Source organism: Pteropus vampyrus, unplaced genomic scaffold, assembly GCF_000151845.1.
Source record: "Pteropus vampyrus isolate Shadow unplaced genomic scaffold, Pvam_2.0 Scaffold195, whole genome shotgun sequence".
Taxonomy (NCBI): domain Eukaryota; kingdom Metazoa; phylum Chordata; class Mammalia; order Chiroptera; family Pteropodidae; genus Pteropus; species Pteropus vampyrus.
This window is the reverse complement of record NW_011888976.1, coordinates 512,777-531,175: the sequence shown is the minus strand read 5'-3', so window position 1 is coordinate 531,175 and position 18,399 is coordinate 512,777. Positions and strand designations below refer to the sequence as shown.

Sequence of the window (18,399 nt, the reverse complement as noted above, 5' to 3'; positions counted from 1 at the left end):
GGTTTGTATTTATTATTGTTACTTAATGTGGAAAATCATTTTATGTCTAAAGTATGCATTGCTTGTTTTATGGACCAATATATACTGCCTACAGCACATTTGTATTTGATTCAAGAGGACTCAGTGGAACCCTAGGATGCAGTTTATAGAACTCTACTGTGTTATTAAAGCAGGAATAGATGGGATTATTAATGTTGTCTAAAAGAGTGCAATTTGAACAGTGAACATACAGTTTGACAACTTTTTCAAATAGTACATAAGTTGAAGATTAAAGATTTTCCTTTAATAAGCCACCAGTTGTCATAGTTCTTAATGAGACCCTTATCCTAGCTTTGTGCACAGGGACAAACTGGCTCTATAGTTATTTTATTCTCGTATATTATGGTGACCCAGTAATGTATTTTATTATTAAAGTTAAGTTTATTTCCAAGAAGAAATATACTGCCGTGAATGAAGGATCTGGAAAAGTTGGAGATATGTGTACTTTTGTTTCACTGTAGTCTTATTTTGCCAAGTTCATTTGATTCCATTTCTTGGAAGTTACTGGAAGGATTGATTATGTTAACTGTAGTGAGACTTCCTACTTTGCTAAAATACCTTATATAAGGAAGTCTCATAATTTTTTTTCCCATTCAGTGAGAGGAGAGTTCTGAGGCTGTGTGCCCTGTGGCAGATCACTCCTTTCCTCCTCTCTGTGAGAAGATTCTGAGATTCTGTCTCTGAAATGTCTTCATCCATTTTTGCCCATGTCTCTCTGAAAATTTAAGATCTGACATGTGATCACCATTTAGAAATTACCTCATTTTCACCATATTCAAACTAACATTTCTTAATGTTATTGGCAGGCTGCCGTGTTTTCGGTAAATATACTAGCATGAGGTTATCTTTTTAGAAAATTGTCTCCTACTTCAAATTGATTAGTGGTTACCTAAGAAAAAACCAACCCAGCCACTTATGTGTTGTCAAGTTAGCTGAGGTGAAAATGAGATAAAATGATTTGGTTTGAAAAAAGGTATGGAAATGGGAATAATATTAGCTCTTACAGGTTTTAAAAGTTAAAAACTTATGAGGTCTCTTCCTTGTCCAGTTTACTGGGGATAAGTTTGCTTTGGTAAATTTTCTCAGATTTATTAATTTTTAAACAACTATACGATTATATGAATAAATTAGAAAAAGTAGCGAGCTGAGATATTTTGCAGTTTAATTAGTCTGATGGCACTTAATTTTGAGTGTTTCTATACTTAGGCAGCTAAAAATAATACAAAGTGTAGCTTGATTATATTTGGGTAATTTGAGACAAGTATGTCTTTTGTGAAAGTTTAAATAATTTTCTGTGGAAGAGTTGATTTTTAAAAATTGATACTTCGTTGTATTCTTAGGGCTCTATGTTTTATTTAGATTACACTAAGTATAGGCACTTCTGGAGAAGGATTGTGTGTGTGCACATGTGTGTGTGTCCTTTTAAACTTTTGGAGAAATGTGTGCTATAGACACAAGTGATAACTAATGAGTTTATTGGCTTTTACTAGATCTAAAGCAGAACCTTGGCATTTAACAAAATAGATGCTACAAGTGGATAATGCTACTGTGTTTTTTTTTGTGGGAAATTTCAAACACTCAGAAGAGAGACTAAATAAACACCCATGTACCACTGACAAACATCAATGACTATTCACTCCCCCCCTTTCTTCCCATAGTTTATTTTGAAGTAAATCACAGGTATTTCATTCACTTCAGACTGTCTCTAAAAGATAATGACTCTTAAAAAAATACAAACATATGTACTTAATAATTTTAATTATATATGCCATACTAGCATTATCACAGATTAGAGCTTCTTGAATGCTTGATTATTTCATAGCTTGGATCTCCAGCTTTGTAATAGAGGTCTTATATATTTCTCATAGGCAGGGTTCCCCTGTTTGTAGAAAGAAGTACATTATTAAGACAATGTTTCTGACAGGAATAATGACTTTTACTTTCAAATTAAGTTTTTAGTTTCAAAAGTTAACATTACATAAGATTCTTAATTTTAAAAATTCATTTTGTGTGAACATATGGGGAAACATTTTTCCAAAGGGCATCCTTCGTTTTCTCATGCAGATTTTAAATTGTGGATGCAGGTGGCCAATTAAAAAACAATTACTTGCTTTTGGAATTTAATAAAAATAAAAGGCTTGACTCGTTGAAATTGAACATTAATCATAAAGCCAAGGCAGAATCAGGTAAGCAATATTCTATGTCAGAATAGGATATCTCCATTATTTTCTAATGTAGTGTCTTTTTTATTAGTTTCAAATGTACAGTACATTGGTTAGACATTTATATAGTTTATAAATGATCCCACTGATTGCTCTTTCTCTCCTCTGGCCGTACACCTCACCATTACATTAGTGTTAACTGCATTCCCTATGCCGTGCTCCCCAAATCAGTGACTATCAACTACAAATTTGTACCTCTTTAACCCCTCCCCTCTGACCATCACCAGGTTGTCCTCTATATTTGTGAGTCTGTTTTTGATTAGTTTGTTCTTTTTGTTTCTTAGTAATGTCTTGATTCATTCCTTCACAGCCCTAGCCTCATCTTTTATAATATTTACTTTTTTGCCTGTCTAGTCTAAAATTGTAAGCTCCTTGAAGACAGTGTCTGTGACTCTTATTCTCCACTGTATCCTTAGTATCTAGAATAGTTTCTGGCATATAACATGCTCAATAAATATTTGTTGAATGATTGAACAAGTGAATGAATCAGTAGATGTGTTTAACACATCTAGCAATTACTTGGACAAACTTTTACAATAGAATAATTGGGAGGGAAATAGAATTCTTGTCTTGAAATTATCTGCAATGTTTTCTCCATTGCTTGCATCTATCGGGTATCACTTATATATGAGTTCACGTCAACAGCCTTTTGCAGCTCACTTTGGAAAAACTGGCTTCAAATAGCATCCAGATCAGAGAAAAAGCCTACAAACAGACCCCATGGCTAGAGTAAACCATGGGGGATTGCATCATCCTGTCTAGGGGTAAAGCTCAACACTTACCTGCCCAAATGGAGAGAGACTGTGTTATGATTCATAGCACCTTTCTTTTGGTAGAAAATGCCAGTGAAATATATTCCCATTTGTACTTTTATGTCTGCAAGACATGTTTTAATGTAGCTGTTTTAATTTATTGAAATACCTGTAGTGTAGCTCTAGTGCAGATGAAAAATATCTCATTGGATTTTCAAAATTACAGCAGATTAGAAAACTACACTTTTAAAAGTGCTTTTTAGTGGTCTCTATAGGATCCAGAAATGTAAGATTATGTGGCTATATATTAAGTCAACCCAGTGTCATTTTAACTAACTGGAAACAATTTTCCAAGGTCATTTATAATCTCACTTCCTAAATTGCATGAAAGAGCCCCATTGCTGTACTTGTCACCTTTTTAGCAAGGTAATGTAAGCTAGGGTGGCAAGAGTCTACAGCATTGTGTATGCAGCAGTTTCCTTGTCTCACTGGTAGATCATAAAACCTTCCTCATTTGTCCCGTATACGGAAAGTGTCTACTTTGATAGATCCTGGAATTAGGAAGATAAAGACTCCATCCTTGTTCACAGTCAAGTGGCAAGAGAAAGAAAAGTGAATGGATTGAGGTGCAGCGTTTTACTGAACCTGTTGATACTGTGGGTCAGCCATACCCCTCATTTAGGTAAACCTGCCTTCATATAGTATCCAGATTAAATTCTTTTAAAATAAAGATTAGTAACAAAGTAAAAAGAATGCCCCCTGTATGCTTTAGTGAGGATGAGTCAGGAGAACTGATATGTTTCCTGTGTTGCTAATAAAACAGGTTTGAGTTAGGTTACGTCAGCATTTCCTGATAGGTGTTACAGCAGGGTAGGTTCCTCTCTCTGGAGCACCAAAAGGCATACATTTATCTGGAGATCAGAGGAGCTAATCTGGAGTGGGAGGACTGCTGCAGTTTTATGCCAGGATTTAAATGTTAGAAAGTAAAGAGATCTAATCATTAGAAAAAGTAAAACAGCGGAATTAGTTTATTGTACTAACCAATAAATGTATTATGCCTTCTTTAGCAAGTTGTTTATATTTCCTGGTTTAATTAAAAAAAATGCCTTCCTAGAGACGAGGAATGACCGATATAGACTGGCCATCTATGGGGGTAACTGGTTGTTACAACTTTAGATAATGTTAAATTAAGCTGTGAGATATGACAGGATACAAAATGTTAAGAGCAAGTCTAACACCATGGTAAGTGTGAATGAAAGCCTGAGAGTTGTCAATCTGATGAGGTGTTAAGACACCTTTTCTGAAATTTGACCTAAGAGGTAAAAGAGTAAGCTTCACCGTTTGAGTAACATTTACATTATAGAATTTAAAATAATCTGTTGTGTACTATAGTCTATCTTTGTTTTGAACATCTGTATCAACTCTGCTATTAAACATTCATTCCCCAAATTCTAAATACAGGGCTTATTTCTTTACTCCAGTCAATGTACTCATCAACATTCATAACTTTTCCTAGTGAGGTTCATAGCAGAGAGTCTGGGACCTTGGCCCCAGACTGTTAGGAATTGATGAGTCCTCCCCGTCTCCTGCAGGAGTGTTCTGGTATTCCCTTCTTGGACTGCTGGGGATCTTTTCTCTGTAACTCTTGTCATTGTCATTTATATGGCTATATCCCACCCTAATCCCCTGCCCAGCTTCCTATCTCCTCTGAACACAAAACAGAGTTAAGAGGCTGAAAATAAGATGGAGTGTGATTTATCTTCTTTTTTTTGTTACTTAAAAGCCAGTTTGCTATTATGTGTGTATACCCTTGGGTGTGTCAAACCATGATTTAGAGCTTGGGTCTTCCTTCTAATTCCCTTTATCAAATTCCAAGCAATGCATTTTGCTGATTAAACTCAGAGTTCCTGCCAGGCAACAGCCCTGCTCTTGGTTTCTTTTATGTATTCTCAAAATACTTTAAACAGACATGCTATGCCAAGCGATTTCTAATCTAATGGAATCAATTAAAATGGGAAAACATGGAGGTGTATTCACTGCTTGTTCTCCGCTCTTTCATAATTTATAATTGTGTTCTACTCAACTACCTGAGCATTGGTTGGTGACTTCTGAGCCCAGTGGAACAGCCGTTCATAGACATTTCCATCATAACAGCCAAGTGCTGAATTTAAACACTGATCGGTGAAGTCGAAAGCATCAGTTAACAAGATGGCATCTTTCCTGAGAGAAAAAAGCAAGAGTTTGCACGTATTTTAAATTGCTTTTATGAATCTGACTAATCTGGGATGGTGAATAACACCACCTAATTAGAGGTTGTGTCAATATTCACTTTTTGAACAACTCAGCTTTAATTTTTTTTAAAGTTTTTATTTTTGATTAGTTATATATACACAGCATAAAGAGTCAAATAATTCCGTAACATGTGTTATTTAAAGTCAGCATATCCTTGTCTTTCACCTCCATTTCCTAACTGCGCCCCCGCATCCCAGAGGCAGTTTGTATCAGTCTTTTAACTGATATTCTTGGTTTTTACCAGAATGTCTAAATAGCTTTTCTGTATTGCTACTTCTTGATCGTTCAGTTTTAGATATTATAGAAGTGGTATAAGGTGATTTTTATATAGGGCTGTTTATAATTCTTTGACCTTACTCTCCATTATAAAAGATGAGGATTTATTTTTAGCAGCCTTCTCTCCACCCCTACCTATCAACCCCCCACCCCAACCTATTCTTTCTTCCCTTCACCTTCCTACCTCCCCATATAGTTACAATTTCGGCCAGACTAATATCCAGTGCTTGCATTATCATGGCTGTACGTATCCTATGTAGTTTTATGACTTTCTGTATTCTGTTTACAGCCTAGCCAGGTCCCCACCACATCTCTCCTGTTACAATGACCTACTTCCAGGCTCACTGTTCTCTCTCCAACACTCCTGTCATTAATTCTTAGCGATTTCACTATCTATGGAGACCTTCCTCTAAAATTTAACTTTTCAGATCCTTGAATCTTCTCCTTTATTGACTTTGTTCTACTGCTTCCCTCTGTCACCTTCCACTAAGATCACGCACCAAGACTTGTCATCGATGTGCAACTTCTCCATCTCAGCCATGTTTCTTTCCCCATCTCCTATCTTTCTAGCTTATTCCCTCTAGTATTCTGACTTCTATAATTCTTTTTCCCTTTCATGCTACAAAATGTTTTTTAACCTAATGAAATATTTTTAAAAAAATGTTCACATGCTTCCCTTTTTAGCAAAGGCTATAAAACATATACAACTGTTTGTTTACATTCTTACCTAATCCATGTTTCACAAAGCATTTGAGGTGACTGGGATACTTTCCTTGTTTTAATCCTGGTTGGATAGCTCTTTATCATAGTTATAAGGTGATTTTTATATAGGGCTGTTTATAATTCTTTGACCTTCCTGCCACCTATATAATGTCCCTCATCCCCATTGTGGTCTCACGTCCCACCTTATCCAGCTGAAATTTTATGGTCCATTATATTCACTTCCTTGGAAATATAGTCAACAATTTTTCTTGCTTTGTCATACTTGTTTAGCAAAACCCCATTCCTTGTTATCTTTGATTTTTCACTGACTTTGTACCCTCACCTTTGTAGCTATATATGGCTGGAAAAACCAATACTGACTGGGATATTAAGGGCTCAAGTGGGCCCTTATTGTTGCCCAGCAATCATATTACATTGCTTGAGTTCATTTACTCTTTTATTCTTAGATAATCATTTCACACCTTCCCTTCAATTCTCAAATCTATACTCCTCACCTCCCCATTACTCTTACCTAGATAACTTTGCTTCCTGTTTCACTGATAAAATAGAAGTGGTAAGAACATTTCCACAAGTTCCCACCCATGCATTTATACATACAGTGCTTTTTCTCTTAATATAGGTAAACTGTTCAGGCTCCCAGCTGAAGCCAATTCTTCCTTGTCCACTAGATGCCTTCCCCTCTTGCCTACTAGAGAACAATGTTCCAGAAATTCTCCTGCCTTTCCCTTACAATGTCAAAATTCTCCTCTCTACTGGATCATTTCCATTGGTCTACAAACATGCTATTGTTTCTCTCATCTTAAAAAACAAGCTTTCGACTCTCCCTCTCCATCTTCGACTCCGTATCTTGGCTCCCCTTTATGACAAAACCTCTTGAAAGTGTTATGCTTGTTTTTGCTGCTATTTCTAGTTCTTTGGACTGTTCTTCTGAACTAGATCTGTTCAGGTTTTCAGTCCCACTACTCCACCGAAAGGTCATGGTCAGGGTCACCTCATCATCATCTTTGGAGGGTCTGAAGACTCAGTACTTGGGCTTCTTCCCTTCATATATTCCTGGTATCATTCTTCTCATGGCTTTAAATACCAACCATATGCCAGTGACTTTCAAATTTATCTCTCCAGTCTCACGTGCTTACTAATATCTTAGTTGATTTCTAACATGCTCTTCAAACAATGTGTTCAAAACCAATGATCTTCTAGAAAAGACCGCCTGTTCATCCTGCTGAAAACTTGCCCTCCTGTAGTCTTCCCCATTTATAGAAAATGACAACTCTGTGCTAGTGAAAACCGTGAACTCATCTCTGTCTCTTACACCCTATACCTAATCTGTCAGCAGATCCTGTTTTATCCTCATTTCCAAAATGCCTCCAAACTTTTACCACTTCCTACCACCTCCAACTCTCATCACCCTTGTCCAATCCACCATCATCTCTCACCTGGATTATTGCAGCAGCCTCCTAACTGGTCTCCTTGCTTTTCACTCTTGTCCCCTTTCCCAGTCAATTCTTAATATGGCAGCTGGAGTGATCCTTTAGAAATATACATTAGTTTACTTCAGATTGTGTCTGTCCTATGCTCAAATCCCTCCCATTCTCATACATAGTAAAAACCAAAGTCTTAAGTCCTTGCGATGATTTATACCCCCTCCCTTGACCCCCTCAATTTTCTGAATTCTGCTCTCATTCTCCACCTCAGTCATGCCACTCCAGCCTCTGTGACCTCTTCTCTATTCTCTGGATAAACAGGCCAAGCACACTCTGGCCTGGCCACTTATTCTTTGTCTTCAGTGCTCTTTTCCCAGCCAATCACATGGCTCCCCTCACCTGCCCTGCTTTGGATCCTTCTTCAAATGTCACCCTCCATGAGAGGCCTCCTTTGACTTATTTAAAATTACACCGCACCTCCCCCCCCCGCCCCCCGCAACTCACCCCAGCATTCTTGATCCTCTTTCTCTGCTATCTTTTATGGTATTTATCACCATTTTACACACTGTATATTTGACTTTTCTGTCTGTGCTCGTCTCCTCTCATCTAGGCTATAAGCATTGTGGCCTTTTCAATCTGAAACTCGTATCCCTCCCTCATTTGAATAGGGTTTTCTTGAATTATTTCATTAATGATCTGCTTTCTGTTTTTTCTGTCTTCTCTTTCTACACCTGTTTTTTCAGTGATGGACAGTTAGGATCGGTCCTCTTACTATTTTAATCTTTTCTCTCCTATTTTTGTCTTTTTGCTTTCTTTCTGTGAGATTTTTATAACTTTATCTTCAAATCCTTTAATTGAGTTTTTCATTTCCACTTATTTTTTAAATTTCATAGAGCATTTATTTTTGTTCTCTGAATATTACTTTTTAAGAAATTGCATTCTTGTTTTATGGTTACGATATATCCTTTTAACTCTTCGAAGATATTACTGATCTTTTAAAAAAAGTTTTCTCTCTGAAAATTCTCTTGTGATTTTCAAGTTGCCTCACTCTTGCTTGTTTTGGTCACTGTCTTTCATGTTAGGGGCTTTCCTCTGGTATCTGGTGATCCCTGAGTGTCTGATCATAGCTAAGAGAGGGCCGTTAACTAGCTGATGAGAAATCTGAGCGTGCTTGTCAATGTGGGGTTGATTATGGGGTGAATTGGGTGGGCCATTGGGGAACCCTGGCATCATTGTTTTTAGCTCTCTCTCCTTTGGGCTGGTCAGATTCTCCAGCCCAGAAGGATCCAGAATGATCATGTTATCTATCATCTTTTTGCAGGGTACTAGCCTGGCTTCCAGTTTTCTGGGAACCAATGGGAAAAAAGGGCTGGGGGAGGTGGTCATCAGTATTTGGTCTATAAACATTTACTGCAGCCCCTGTTTTCTGTAGGACAGCCTCATCCTCAACCGTGCCTGATTTCCCCTGGTTCACAGACCCTCTGTTTACCTTTCTGCCGGGGTGGGTTCAAGGAAAGTCATAAAACTACTCAGGGAGCAGGGGATCTGGGGATCCAGTGCTTTCTAATACAGACTTTCAACCCTTCCTGTTAGTCTTTTACCCCCATTGCCAGAAGCACACAGTCCTGCTAGTTCTTGGGGTTATTTGGTGTAACTTGGTTGCTTTTCTCACTTCTGGTTTATGATTCACTTTTCTCAGGTCTGCTAAGTCGCTGTTTGTCTTTCTACTTCCAGTTTTTATGTTTCTTATGTTCTCTTTCTGTTTGTGGGTTTATGACTTGTTAAAAAAAGTTTAACCCATTTGCTGATGGTTTTGTGGGGTTTCAGGAGGGAACAAAGTAAATGTAATATGTTCAATCTGCCATCTTTATCTGGAAGTCCTTCAACTGAGATTTTTGACTACTTTAAACAACTAAAAACTCTTTGGGTCAGTTAATTACCATTACGCAGAGAGCTGTTTCTTAGTGTCACTTAAAATAGTATGCCATCCTTCCATCGTCATGTCAGAAATCTGAGGGCAATACTGAACAATCAAGGCAGGGAATTGTGACACAGGGCTGTTAAAAGCATGGAGTCTGTTGCATACCTAATTACCCTGCAGTAGTAGGAAAGTTACTTAGGAACCATAACATGAGTAAATCAATTTGTGCATTTGATGCCTGCATAAATTGTCTATGTGTGTCAGTGCTTTCTTGTCTTGAGTTGTAAGTTTCTAGAGCCCAGACAAGCACTTAGAAATGCTGCTGCAGATAGAAATCATGCTTCTGAGATGTTAAGGTGATCTTTCCTTTCATGTTTCACGTTTCATCACTGCCAATCAGGGATAGAACATTATTGTCTTCATGTGCTTTAAAAACCAAGGTTTTCAAAAATTAGATACACTTGGGCTTGAATTGTGCAATATTCAAATATGCTACTAATGGTTTCTTACCACTGGATTCTTGAAGTATGTTAGAGAAGGTTTAATACCTGGGGCATAATTTTATCAAATATATTTTTGATGATTTAATTGAACAAACATTTACTGACCACCAACTATCTGTGTGGTGCTTATGTGGAGTCATAAATGGTAAGTAACATGTTGCATATTGTTAGAAATAAAATACTTTGGTCTAGTTTTTTAATCTCCATCATGAATATATTATTCTTTAAATTTTAATTTTTTAAAAAATTATCTGATTCTTGTTGACAATATGAACTCTTGGAGGTTCTAGGGAGAAAAGTCACACATCGTGTGTGTCACCCTCCCTCCCAATACAATAGGCATCATATTTTCTCAAAAAAGCTTGTGTTCTCAAGTTAGCCCATTTTTCATGTTACGAACGATGGTAACTAAATTGTATTTTAATTTCTGTTCCTTCTAGTACCCTGGTTAGGTTGGGGCTTTGATTTTGATACATTTTTAAAGCAATCATTTAGATTATATGAAAGCGTCACATTAATATGTCATGATCTCAAATTGTACTGCATTAATGCTTTATTTAAAAAGTATTTGTATTGTTTTACAAGTCAGTATATGAATTACTGGGTTTTAAAAACATTTTCATCTTGAAGTTGAGGGAAGATTAAAGTAAGTTTAGTCAACTTAGAGTTTGTTTAAGTACATTGGACAAAGACAAGGATATATTTGAAATAAACAAACAGTAGCCCAACCTTCACCTTAACATACAGCTTAAGAGTGCAAGCTCTGGGCCCCAGATTGGATTTGGCTCCTCCTCTGGCTACTTGTGTGACCTTGGGCAAGTTACTTCACTCCCCTAAGGCTGATTTCCTCCCCAGCAAAAAGGGGAGATTAATAGTATCCACTTCAAAAGGCTCTAAGGATTAAATGAGATGTATGTAAAAGCTTTTGGCACAGTGCCTGGCACACATAAGTGGTCCTTAAATATTAGCCATGATTAAGACTCATTATTATTAATACATATTCATAAGTAGGCTTTATTCAATTCCTTAGATACGATTCCTATATCCTTGACAATGTTGAAGAGTTCAACTGAGGTAGCTAGATAATTTATTTGTAGGCATTTTTATCTCTAATAGTTTTCCATTATTTTCATTAATTCATAATGCTTTATGTTGGTGTAATAATGCTAGTGTGTAAACCTCTCCAGGGCTGTTGCTACTTCTGCCAGACCCCATTTAGCAAGGTTTGGGAGCTGAAAGTTTTGGAGTTTGAAGTGAACAAAAGGTATGGGGTTATTTTCTGAAGACTGCCACTGTTTGGGGGCCAGCCACTCACCGGATGAGGGGAAGCAGGTCCAGGTAGGCTGTTCTCACCATATCTACTTGGGCCCCAGAAAGGAAGCCATCGTGGAGAAAGTCGCCCGCGTTAGACAGGATGCCATGCAAAGCGTAGAGATCACAGAGGCGCTTGAGTGCCTGTTGAACTGCTGGCTCATCTTCTAGTTTCTCCAGAGCTTCTGTAAAACTCTTCACAGAGACATAGTAGCTGTGTGCCTGTAAAGACACAAAGATGCATTAGCCTCTGATTTCTGATTCCGTAAGTTATCCTGGAACTTGGCAAGACCGTTGGAAGAAGCTTCCTGCGGCCATGGGTTTCCCAGCAGCCTGACAAGCAACTGCCTTTTCTCTTGGCAGTTTGACTGAGCCTTTTCGATGGTGTGTGCTGGGGGCTGGTAGGTTTTGGAACTTGGCCTTTAGTTTCCTCATTTTGTTTGGGGCAATTTCAAGTATGTTTGAAAATAGAAAGAATACAGAAATATTGGAGGCTGGCTTGGGGATTGTGGAAGACGGCACCTCTTTTCTCAAGAAAATGGCTATTTATTGTCTACCATGTTCAAGGCAATGGTGTGTGTGTGTGTGTGTGTGTGTGCACATGCATGTGTGCCTTGGGGTGAGAAAGTAGGGGTTCAAGATGTACATGAAGTGTATTCCAACTAGACAGTAAACTTCTTGGGGTAAGCAGCGCTGTTATTTAGCCCATATGCAATAGTCTGGCTTTGTTAGTGGTCAAAATAACCTGTTGGTAAGCAAGGGACCACTGACTTCAGTCAAGTGAGAGCCCCCTGCCAGCCAGGCTCCTTCCCTTGGACCCCCTCCTCCACATAGCCCAGCAACTAAAGCATTAATGCCTTACCCAGCAGGAGGATTTCAGGACCCTGCTTCCCTTAAGCCTGAAGTCCTTTCTCATTGGTTGGTGTCCTACTGGTTAAGTTTTTTTTTTTTTTTTTTTTTTAATATTTCCCTCTCCCCAAGACAAATACACATATTATTTTTATTTGGTAGGATATACGAGTTCCATGAGGGAGAGAGAGGAAAGGAGAGCATATAAAATAGGTCACAAATGTTTATGTGCATACACGTGCCAGGATAGGGAATCTATGCATTATAACAAGCTCCTCAGTAATGCCCACTCTGCTGGTAGTGACTTTAAGTAGTGAGGCTTGGAGTGTCTTGAAGGTTCAAAGGCAGCTACCCAGGGGGACAAGGAATGGAGGGAAGGTCATTCCAGGCAGGGGGGACTTCATATGCAAAGGGCCATCCTTTCAGGAAGCCATAAGCGATTTAATGAGGCTGAAGCACTGAGGTATAATGTGGTGATGGACACCCAGGGAAGGAAGGACTGTGAATGACAGGTTGGGATTTGATTCTGTGGGGGTCAGGGAGTCATCAAAGCCTTCAACAGGCCAGTGACCTGATCAGGCTTCTCACTTGGAAAGAATCTGCCTTTCCAAGAGAGGCCTCACGGGAGTGCTAACAACATCACTTTGCCGCCTGGACCTGGCGTGCTCACAGCCATGCTGGGTTTGCGATATTTGGATGCGGAAGAGGAGCAGATGTGCTCTGCCGCCCCTGCTGGGTCAAACAGCCCTTAGTGCTCAAACTGAACCCAGTTTGGCAAAACCAGAGACTCATTTTTTTCACCTAGTCTTTCCTTCCCTGTTCTACCCTGAGTTCCGCATCCTTAAATTCTCGACGCCTGGGGTTGAGAAACGAATAGCTAGCTGCCTGAGGGTCTGGCCTCTTCCTTGGAAAGCAGGATGAAGACCAGAGAGAGAAGGTGCCCTCTACATTTGGTGAAAGGCTGAGCTAAACCTTGGCACCATACTCTGAACACAATGAACTTTATTTACTTTTGTGCATGTTGATTTAAATCTTGACTCCTGCCTAATTTGGGGGGTGGGGTGGGATGTATAGTATTTATATGCTAGGTGCCTCTCTAAATTTTGCATATATTAACTCATTTAATCTTCATAATAATCTTACGAGATAGGTATTATTATTAGTTTCATTATGCAGATGAGGAGCCTGAGGTGGAGTGGTTAATTTCCTCTCCAAGGTCACGTGGCTGGTAATGGTAGCAAAGAGATCCAAACCAGGGCAGTTACCTCCTAGTTAAGAGTCTGTACTTTTTTAAAAGTTTATTTCCCAATTACAGTTGACATACAGTATTGTGTTAGTTTCAGGTGTACAACATAGTGATTAGGCATTTATATATGTTATAAAGTGGTCACCCTGATAAGTCAAGTACCCATCTGATGCCATACATAGTTATTATAACATTATTGACTGTACTCTCTATGCTGTACTTTACATCTCCATTTAGAGTTGCACTCTTGACTGCTTCCCTGCATTGTCAAAGACACCAGAGACTGAGGCTGGATTATAATGTATGCCAGCATTTGCTCCAGTGCTCCTAGGGACTGACTTCTCTCCTAGGCAGGTGCTGAGATTATAGGACCAGAGCCCATCAGGGCCTCATGGGCTCTTCCATACCTCTTTGTTTTACTGGTAGGAACGTGAAAGCCCAGAGAGGGAAGAACATTCTGAGGCCGCGTGGCAGGTCATGCACAGAGCTGGGACTAGAACTTAGGCCAGGGCTCCCTCTTCTCTGTCCACCCTCCTGCTGGTGTTCCCTGCCCCTCATGTGTTGCTGTCACTCTCCACTGCACAGTTATGGTCTCCAGATGGAACCCCGTTTAGTGCTTGAAGTTTCTGTGGAGTAGATGCCTCCCAAAGTACAAAGCCCAGAAAGTGCAGATTTCCCTGCCCATCACGACTTTGGAGACTGGGCTTGGGTGCCACCTTCCTAGGAAGCCAGGGACTGCTCCCCCAGGCTGGCTGAGCTTTGGCATCCCCCAGAACTTGGGGTTCACCTTCCTCATAATGCACAGTGGCTCCCTGATGGCATGACTTTCCTTTCCCTGACATCTTAACTATTTCCTACCTCTGGGACTCCTTTGAGTTCTGTGTTCTCATCCTTAAAGCAGAGATTATGCTCTTCCTCCCAGGGTGTTGTTATGTGTTAAATGAGGTAACCTTGGCAAGCAGTGTCTGGTCCATTTGACAGCAGGGCTTAGGATTGGAAAATGGATGCATAATGGGCAGCTATGGTTCCTTTTTTGGTAGTCTAGTGAGAGCACAGACTTGGCTCACCTTCCTCGGTGTTGCTAGGACATTTAGCACAGCAGGGAGTGCCCCTGTGGTGGACTGAGCACAACTGAGGGTGGCGAAGTCAAACTTGCACCAGCCAGTGTGATGGAAGTGTCAGGTCACCAGGTGGCGCTCATGTCCAGCCTGCCGCACCAGCCCTGCCTCAGGATGGCCATTGCAAACTCCTTCAGGGCTCTCCTATTCTGAGGCTGCCATTTTCTGGGCCTGATGCCTGATAATTGAAGTGATCACCTTGGTTTTCCAGCTGTAGGTAGGGCTAGAGTTCCAGCTACCTAAGCCGGAGCTCGGGTGTCATTCTTACTTTCCTGTACCCCCTTAATACCTCTGCATCTATCCACTTCTTTCCACGTGCTCTGCCAACTTCATGGTCAGGACTACCCTCAGCTCGCGCCCAGACTGCTGCCTGCTCCTAACTGGCCTCTAGTCTTCAATCTATTCTTCCCCCTGCAGCTTGAATGATTATTCTAGAACGAAAATGATCACTTCACTCCCTCCGATAAAAACTGCAAAATCTTACCGTTGCAATGAAAACAAAACCCAAACTTCTCGCAGTGGCGCAGAAGGTCCCGGATCTTGCTTTTCCCCTCCCCTTCCTTTCTTCCTCTCCCTGCGTCTTTTTCCTTCAGATTCTCCTTGGGAAGATTCACATTTCCTCCCAAGTACGATGCCTTTTCTTACCTCTTCCTTTTGCACCTGCTATTCCCAGGCCCAGAAACCTTCCTCTCCAAAGTCACAGCCTCTACCCTTTGCCTGGCTAATTTCAGCTCATCTTTGAAGTGTTGGCCTATATGCCACTTCTGGGATGCCTTTCTGACTCCTCAGCGTGGGCAGACGGGCGCCTGCTCTGGATCCTGCGTCAGCCTATACTTCCCCACCACAGTGTTTCCTAGATCGCAGCTGCGATTCGGCACTGTTGAGCCCCCAGTCCCCAGCCAGATGCCTAGTGTTGAGTGGGTGCTCAAATATTTGCCGCCTGACTGTGAATTATGCACAAACACAAAACATAGTGGAAATTGAATCAGACATCTAAGAGTTGCCTGTGGGGCTAAGGGGGAGACTTGACCTGCTTTTCTATCTGGGAGGAAATATTTGAACAACCTGAAGCAAATCCAATAACACTGCCTCATTACGTTTTTCCCTTAGAGCTGCCAGTAAGACTGCTTTAGAGTTAAATCCTTTAATTAAAATACCCTGGACTAAAGCCTTGGAAGTGAAATGAGGGCAGCCACTGAGCAGAGCTAGGGAATAATGGCAGAGCTCAGATTTTCCCAGCAGGCTAGCCTGCTGGGGAAACAAAATGGTCTCTTTCAGCTTCAGCTGATAGGCAGCTCACCTTAGCAGCCTGGAGGTGTATGACAGTGGTCTGGTTCCATGCCTCGTGCTTGTCAGCCCCAGATTGCAGCAGAGTCTGTAAATGATGCACTGAGTCCTTTATGAGTCTGAAGGCCAAAGAAAAAAAGGAAAGACTGATGATGTTTAGTCTCACGCTGCCTGGGGTCCCTCAGAAGTAGAAATAATTCCCATTTATTAACCACTTCTATGCTACAAAGCTAAATGCTTGATAAACATTATCTCTTTGAGCCTTTTAAGGGCAAGCATTCCCAATTTACAGTGGGGAAAACCGAGTTCCAAGAGAGGTTAACTGGTCCAGGTCACACAGCTAGTAATAAGTGGAGTTATTCTTAACTTTTGAGCTGTAAAGCCCAGGGCCCTGGGCCAGGCACTGCCACCTCTTTCTAATGCAGACTCCATCCAGTGTTTTCAGGCCATTCTGTTAACAGACTTCCCGTGGCCAAGCAAGGAGAATGGTTTTTCTCTAAACGCTGTTGAGGCCTCTCAGTTAAGTAGCCTGCTCCAAGTTCTACCTAAGGGATCTAAAAACCAACTCTTGTCCTCCAAACCACTAAATTGGTCATTTGGCATTTACTTAACCTTTGTTCTTTTATTTTCTATTCCCTGCCCATCAACTCATGACCCTTGGAATTTGTAGGCAAAGCAAACTGTTTATTAAGCAATATTTATTTAGCTTTTTCAGGGAATGGGTAAGCAGATGTCACATTGAGTTCCAAGCAAAAAGCAATATAATGGCATTTAAATTACCCTGAGCACCCTTAATTTTACCCTTCCCACCTACCCCAGCAAAAATGTTAGCTCTGTGTTAACATTTAGGCTTTTTATCAGATTGGTTTATCGATAGATCTTTAATGCTGAAAACAGTGTCTGGTGTATTGTAGGCATATAATAAATACTCATGGAATAAATAATGTCCCAAGTTGCTTGAAATAACTATTAACCACCCCTGGGACCATGGGTTGGGATATAATACCTCTTATTATCTACTGAAAACATTTTTTTCCAGGTTGTTTTAACTGGGGAGGGGCTCAGAAGGTTTCCTTTTAAGATAATTAAATCTCTCCATCTTTTCATGATGGAATCTGTGTTTAGTCAGGACCTCTCTTTATTCCCAGGCTCTGGTATATTTGGACGTTTCTGACACAAAGTAGGTGCCTGACAATATTTGTTGAACGACAGGATGGATGAGTCTTTGGTCTTATCTTTGTTCCCTGGAGCCTACTAGACCCTGGAAATAAACTAATTCATTCCTTGATATAGTCATTTTTTTTGAAAATTATTTTTATATTGTGAGATATTTCAAACATATGAGTATTGCTTTATTTATTGGTATTTACATACTGATACCTTCATGATATTTACATATGGGTATATTCTTTGTTTTGCAGATCAACAAAAACCTAAAGGTTTTAAAAATTCATTCATTGGCCAAAGAGGTGATGTCCTTCTACTGGCTTGACTAGGATAGGGAAGTGATGGAGGTTCATGCCTGATTGACGTGATATCCCCTTCTCTCTGCCCATGGTGGCAGGAGCTGAGAAGACTTAGGAAGCTGGTGGAGACGGTGGTTTTGGGAAGAGTATCCAGGAATGCCGACCCACTCCCAAAGGTCCTAGTTTGAGAAGAAGACTTCCTCCGGGTGGGTTGGCTGATTTCTCAAATCTGACTCACCTGACTGCCACATGTGCCCAGGCCATGGTGTAGAGCTCTGGGTGAAGGAAGTCAGCTGCCCTCTGGGCTGGGCATCTATCCAGGCCAGGTGTGATCAGGTATGCAACAGACTTTGGGAGAGACCTCTGTGATGTGGAGACTGGGGATGCCTGAGCCTGCATATAGCTCTTCACCAAAAACCTAGTGGTGGGAGAGGAGGCAGGTGAGAGGCTGAGGAGCATTGTGGGACAGCCCAGCACTCCTCTCTCCCAGAGACATGCACACTTATGTCCCTGGTGGGAGAACCAGGGCCATAGAGATTCTTGACCACTTCCTCCTGATGGTCACTCCTCACTCCAAAGCACCCCACCCACCCGGACTGCCTGCTGTGAGGCTCTCAGGGAAGTGTGCCCTGAGGCTGTAGTTTCCTTCACAGTGAAACAGGGCTGGAGCTGCAGAACTGGGCAGACGTGCTCAGAACTTGAACATAAACCGCTTTGATATCTGAGCGAACAGAATCCTTTCTGTTGGTTAGGATATTGCGGTTTGGGGATTTATGATGAATTGTACAGTGACTGGAAATTAATTTTTCTTAGCTGAATAAAGAATGATGTAAGAATGCTAACATGACTGAGTGGATTACAGATGACTCTCAGCTTCTTATAATCCAGCGGTTATAGGCTCTGGGTTCAGACAACCTTAGATTCCCATGCAGCTCCAAGGTGCTGCTGTAGAAGTTACTTTAACTCCCTC

At 40.6% G+C, this 18,399-nt stretch overlaps 1 protein-coding gene across 7 annotated transcripts in view; it reads right to left on the bottom strand.

Annotated features, from left to right (window-relative positions):
* Nucleotides 1–1,780: 1,780 nt before the first annotated feature.
* Nucleotides 1,781–18,399, bottom strand: part of ACOX2 (acyl-CoA oxidase 2) — a 38,746-nt gene continuing 22,127 nt past the window's right edge. For 3 of the 7 annotated variants that reach the window (XM_023537642.1, XM_011371760.2, XM_023537643.1), the window contains exons 11-15: nt 17,668–17,847; nt 15,977–16,082; nt 11,468–11,685; nt 5,101–5,233; nt 1,856–1,918 (exon numbers count right to left, since the gene is read on the bottom strand). In XM_023537642.1, the coding sequence (XP_023393410.1) occupies nt 1,856–1,918; nt 5,101–5,233; nt 11,468–11,685; nt 15,977–16,082; nt 17,668–17,847 (700 nt within the window). Of the gene's footprint in view, nt 1,919–3,043; nt 3,138–5,100; nt 5,234–7,740; nt 7,834–11,467; nt 11,686–15,976; nt 16,083–17,667; nt 17,848–18,399 lie in introns of all 7 variants that reach the window. The other 4 variants (XR_002783198.1, XR_002783197.1, XR_002783199.1 and 1 more) reach the window with 4 other exon arrangements.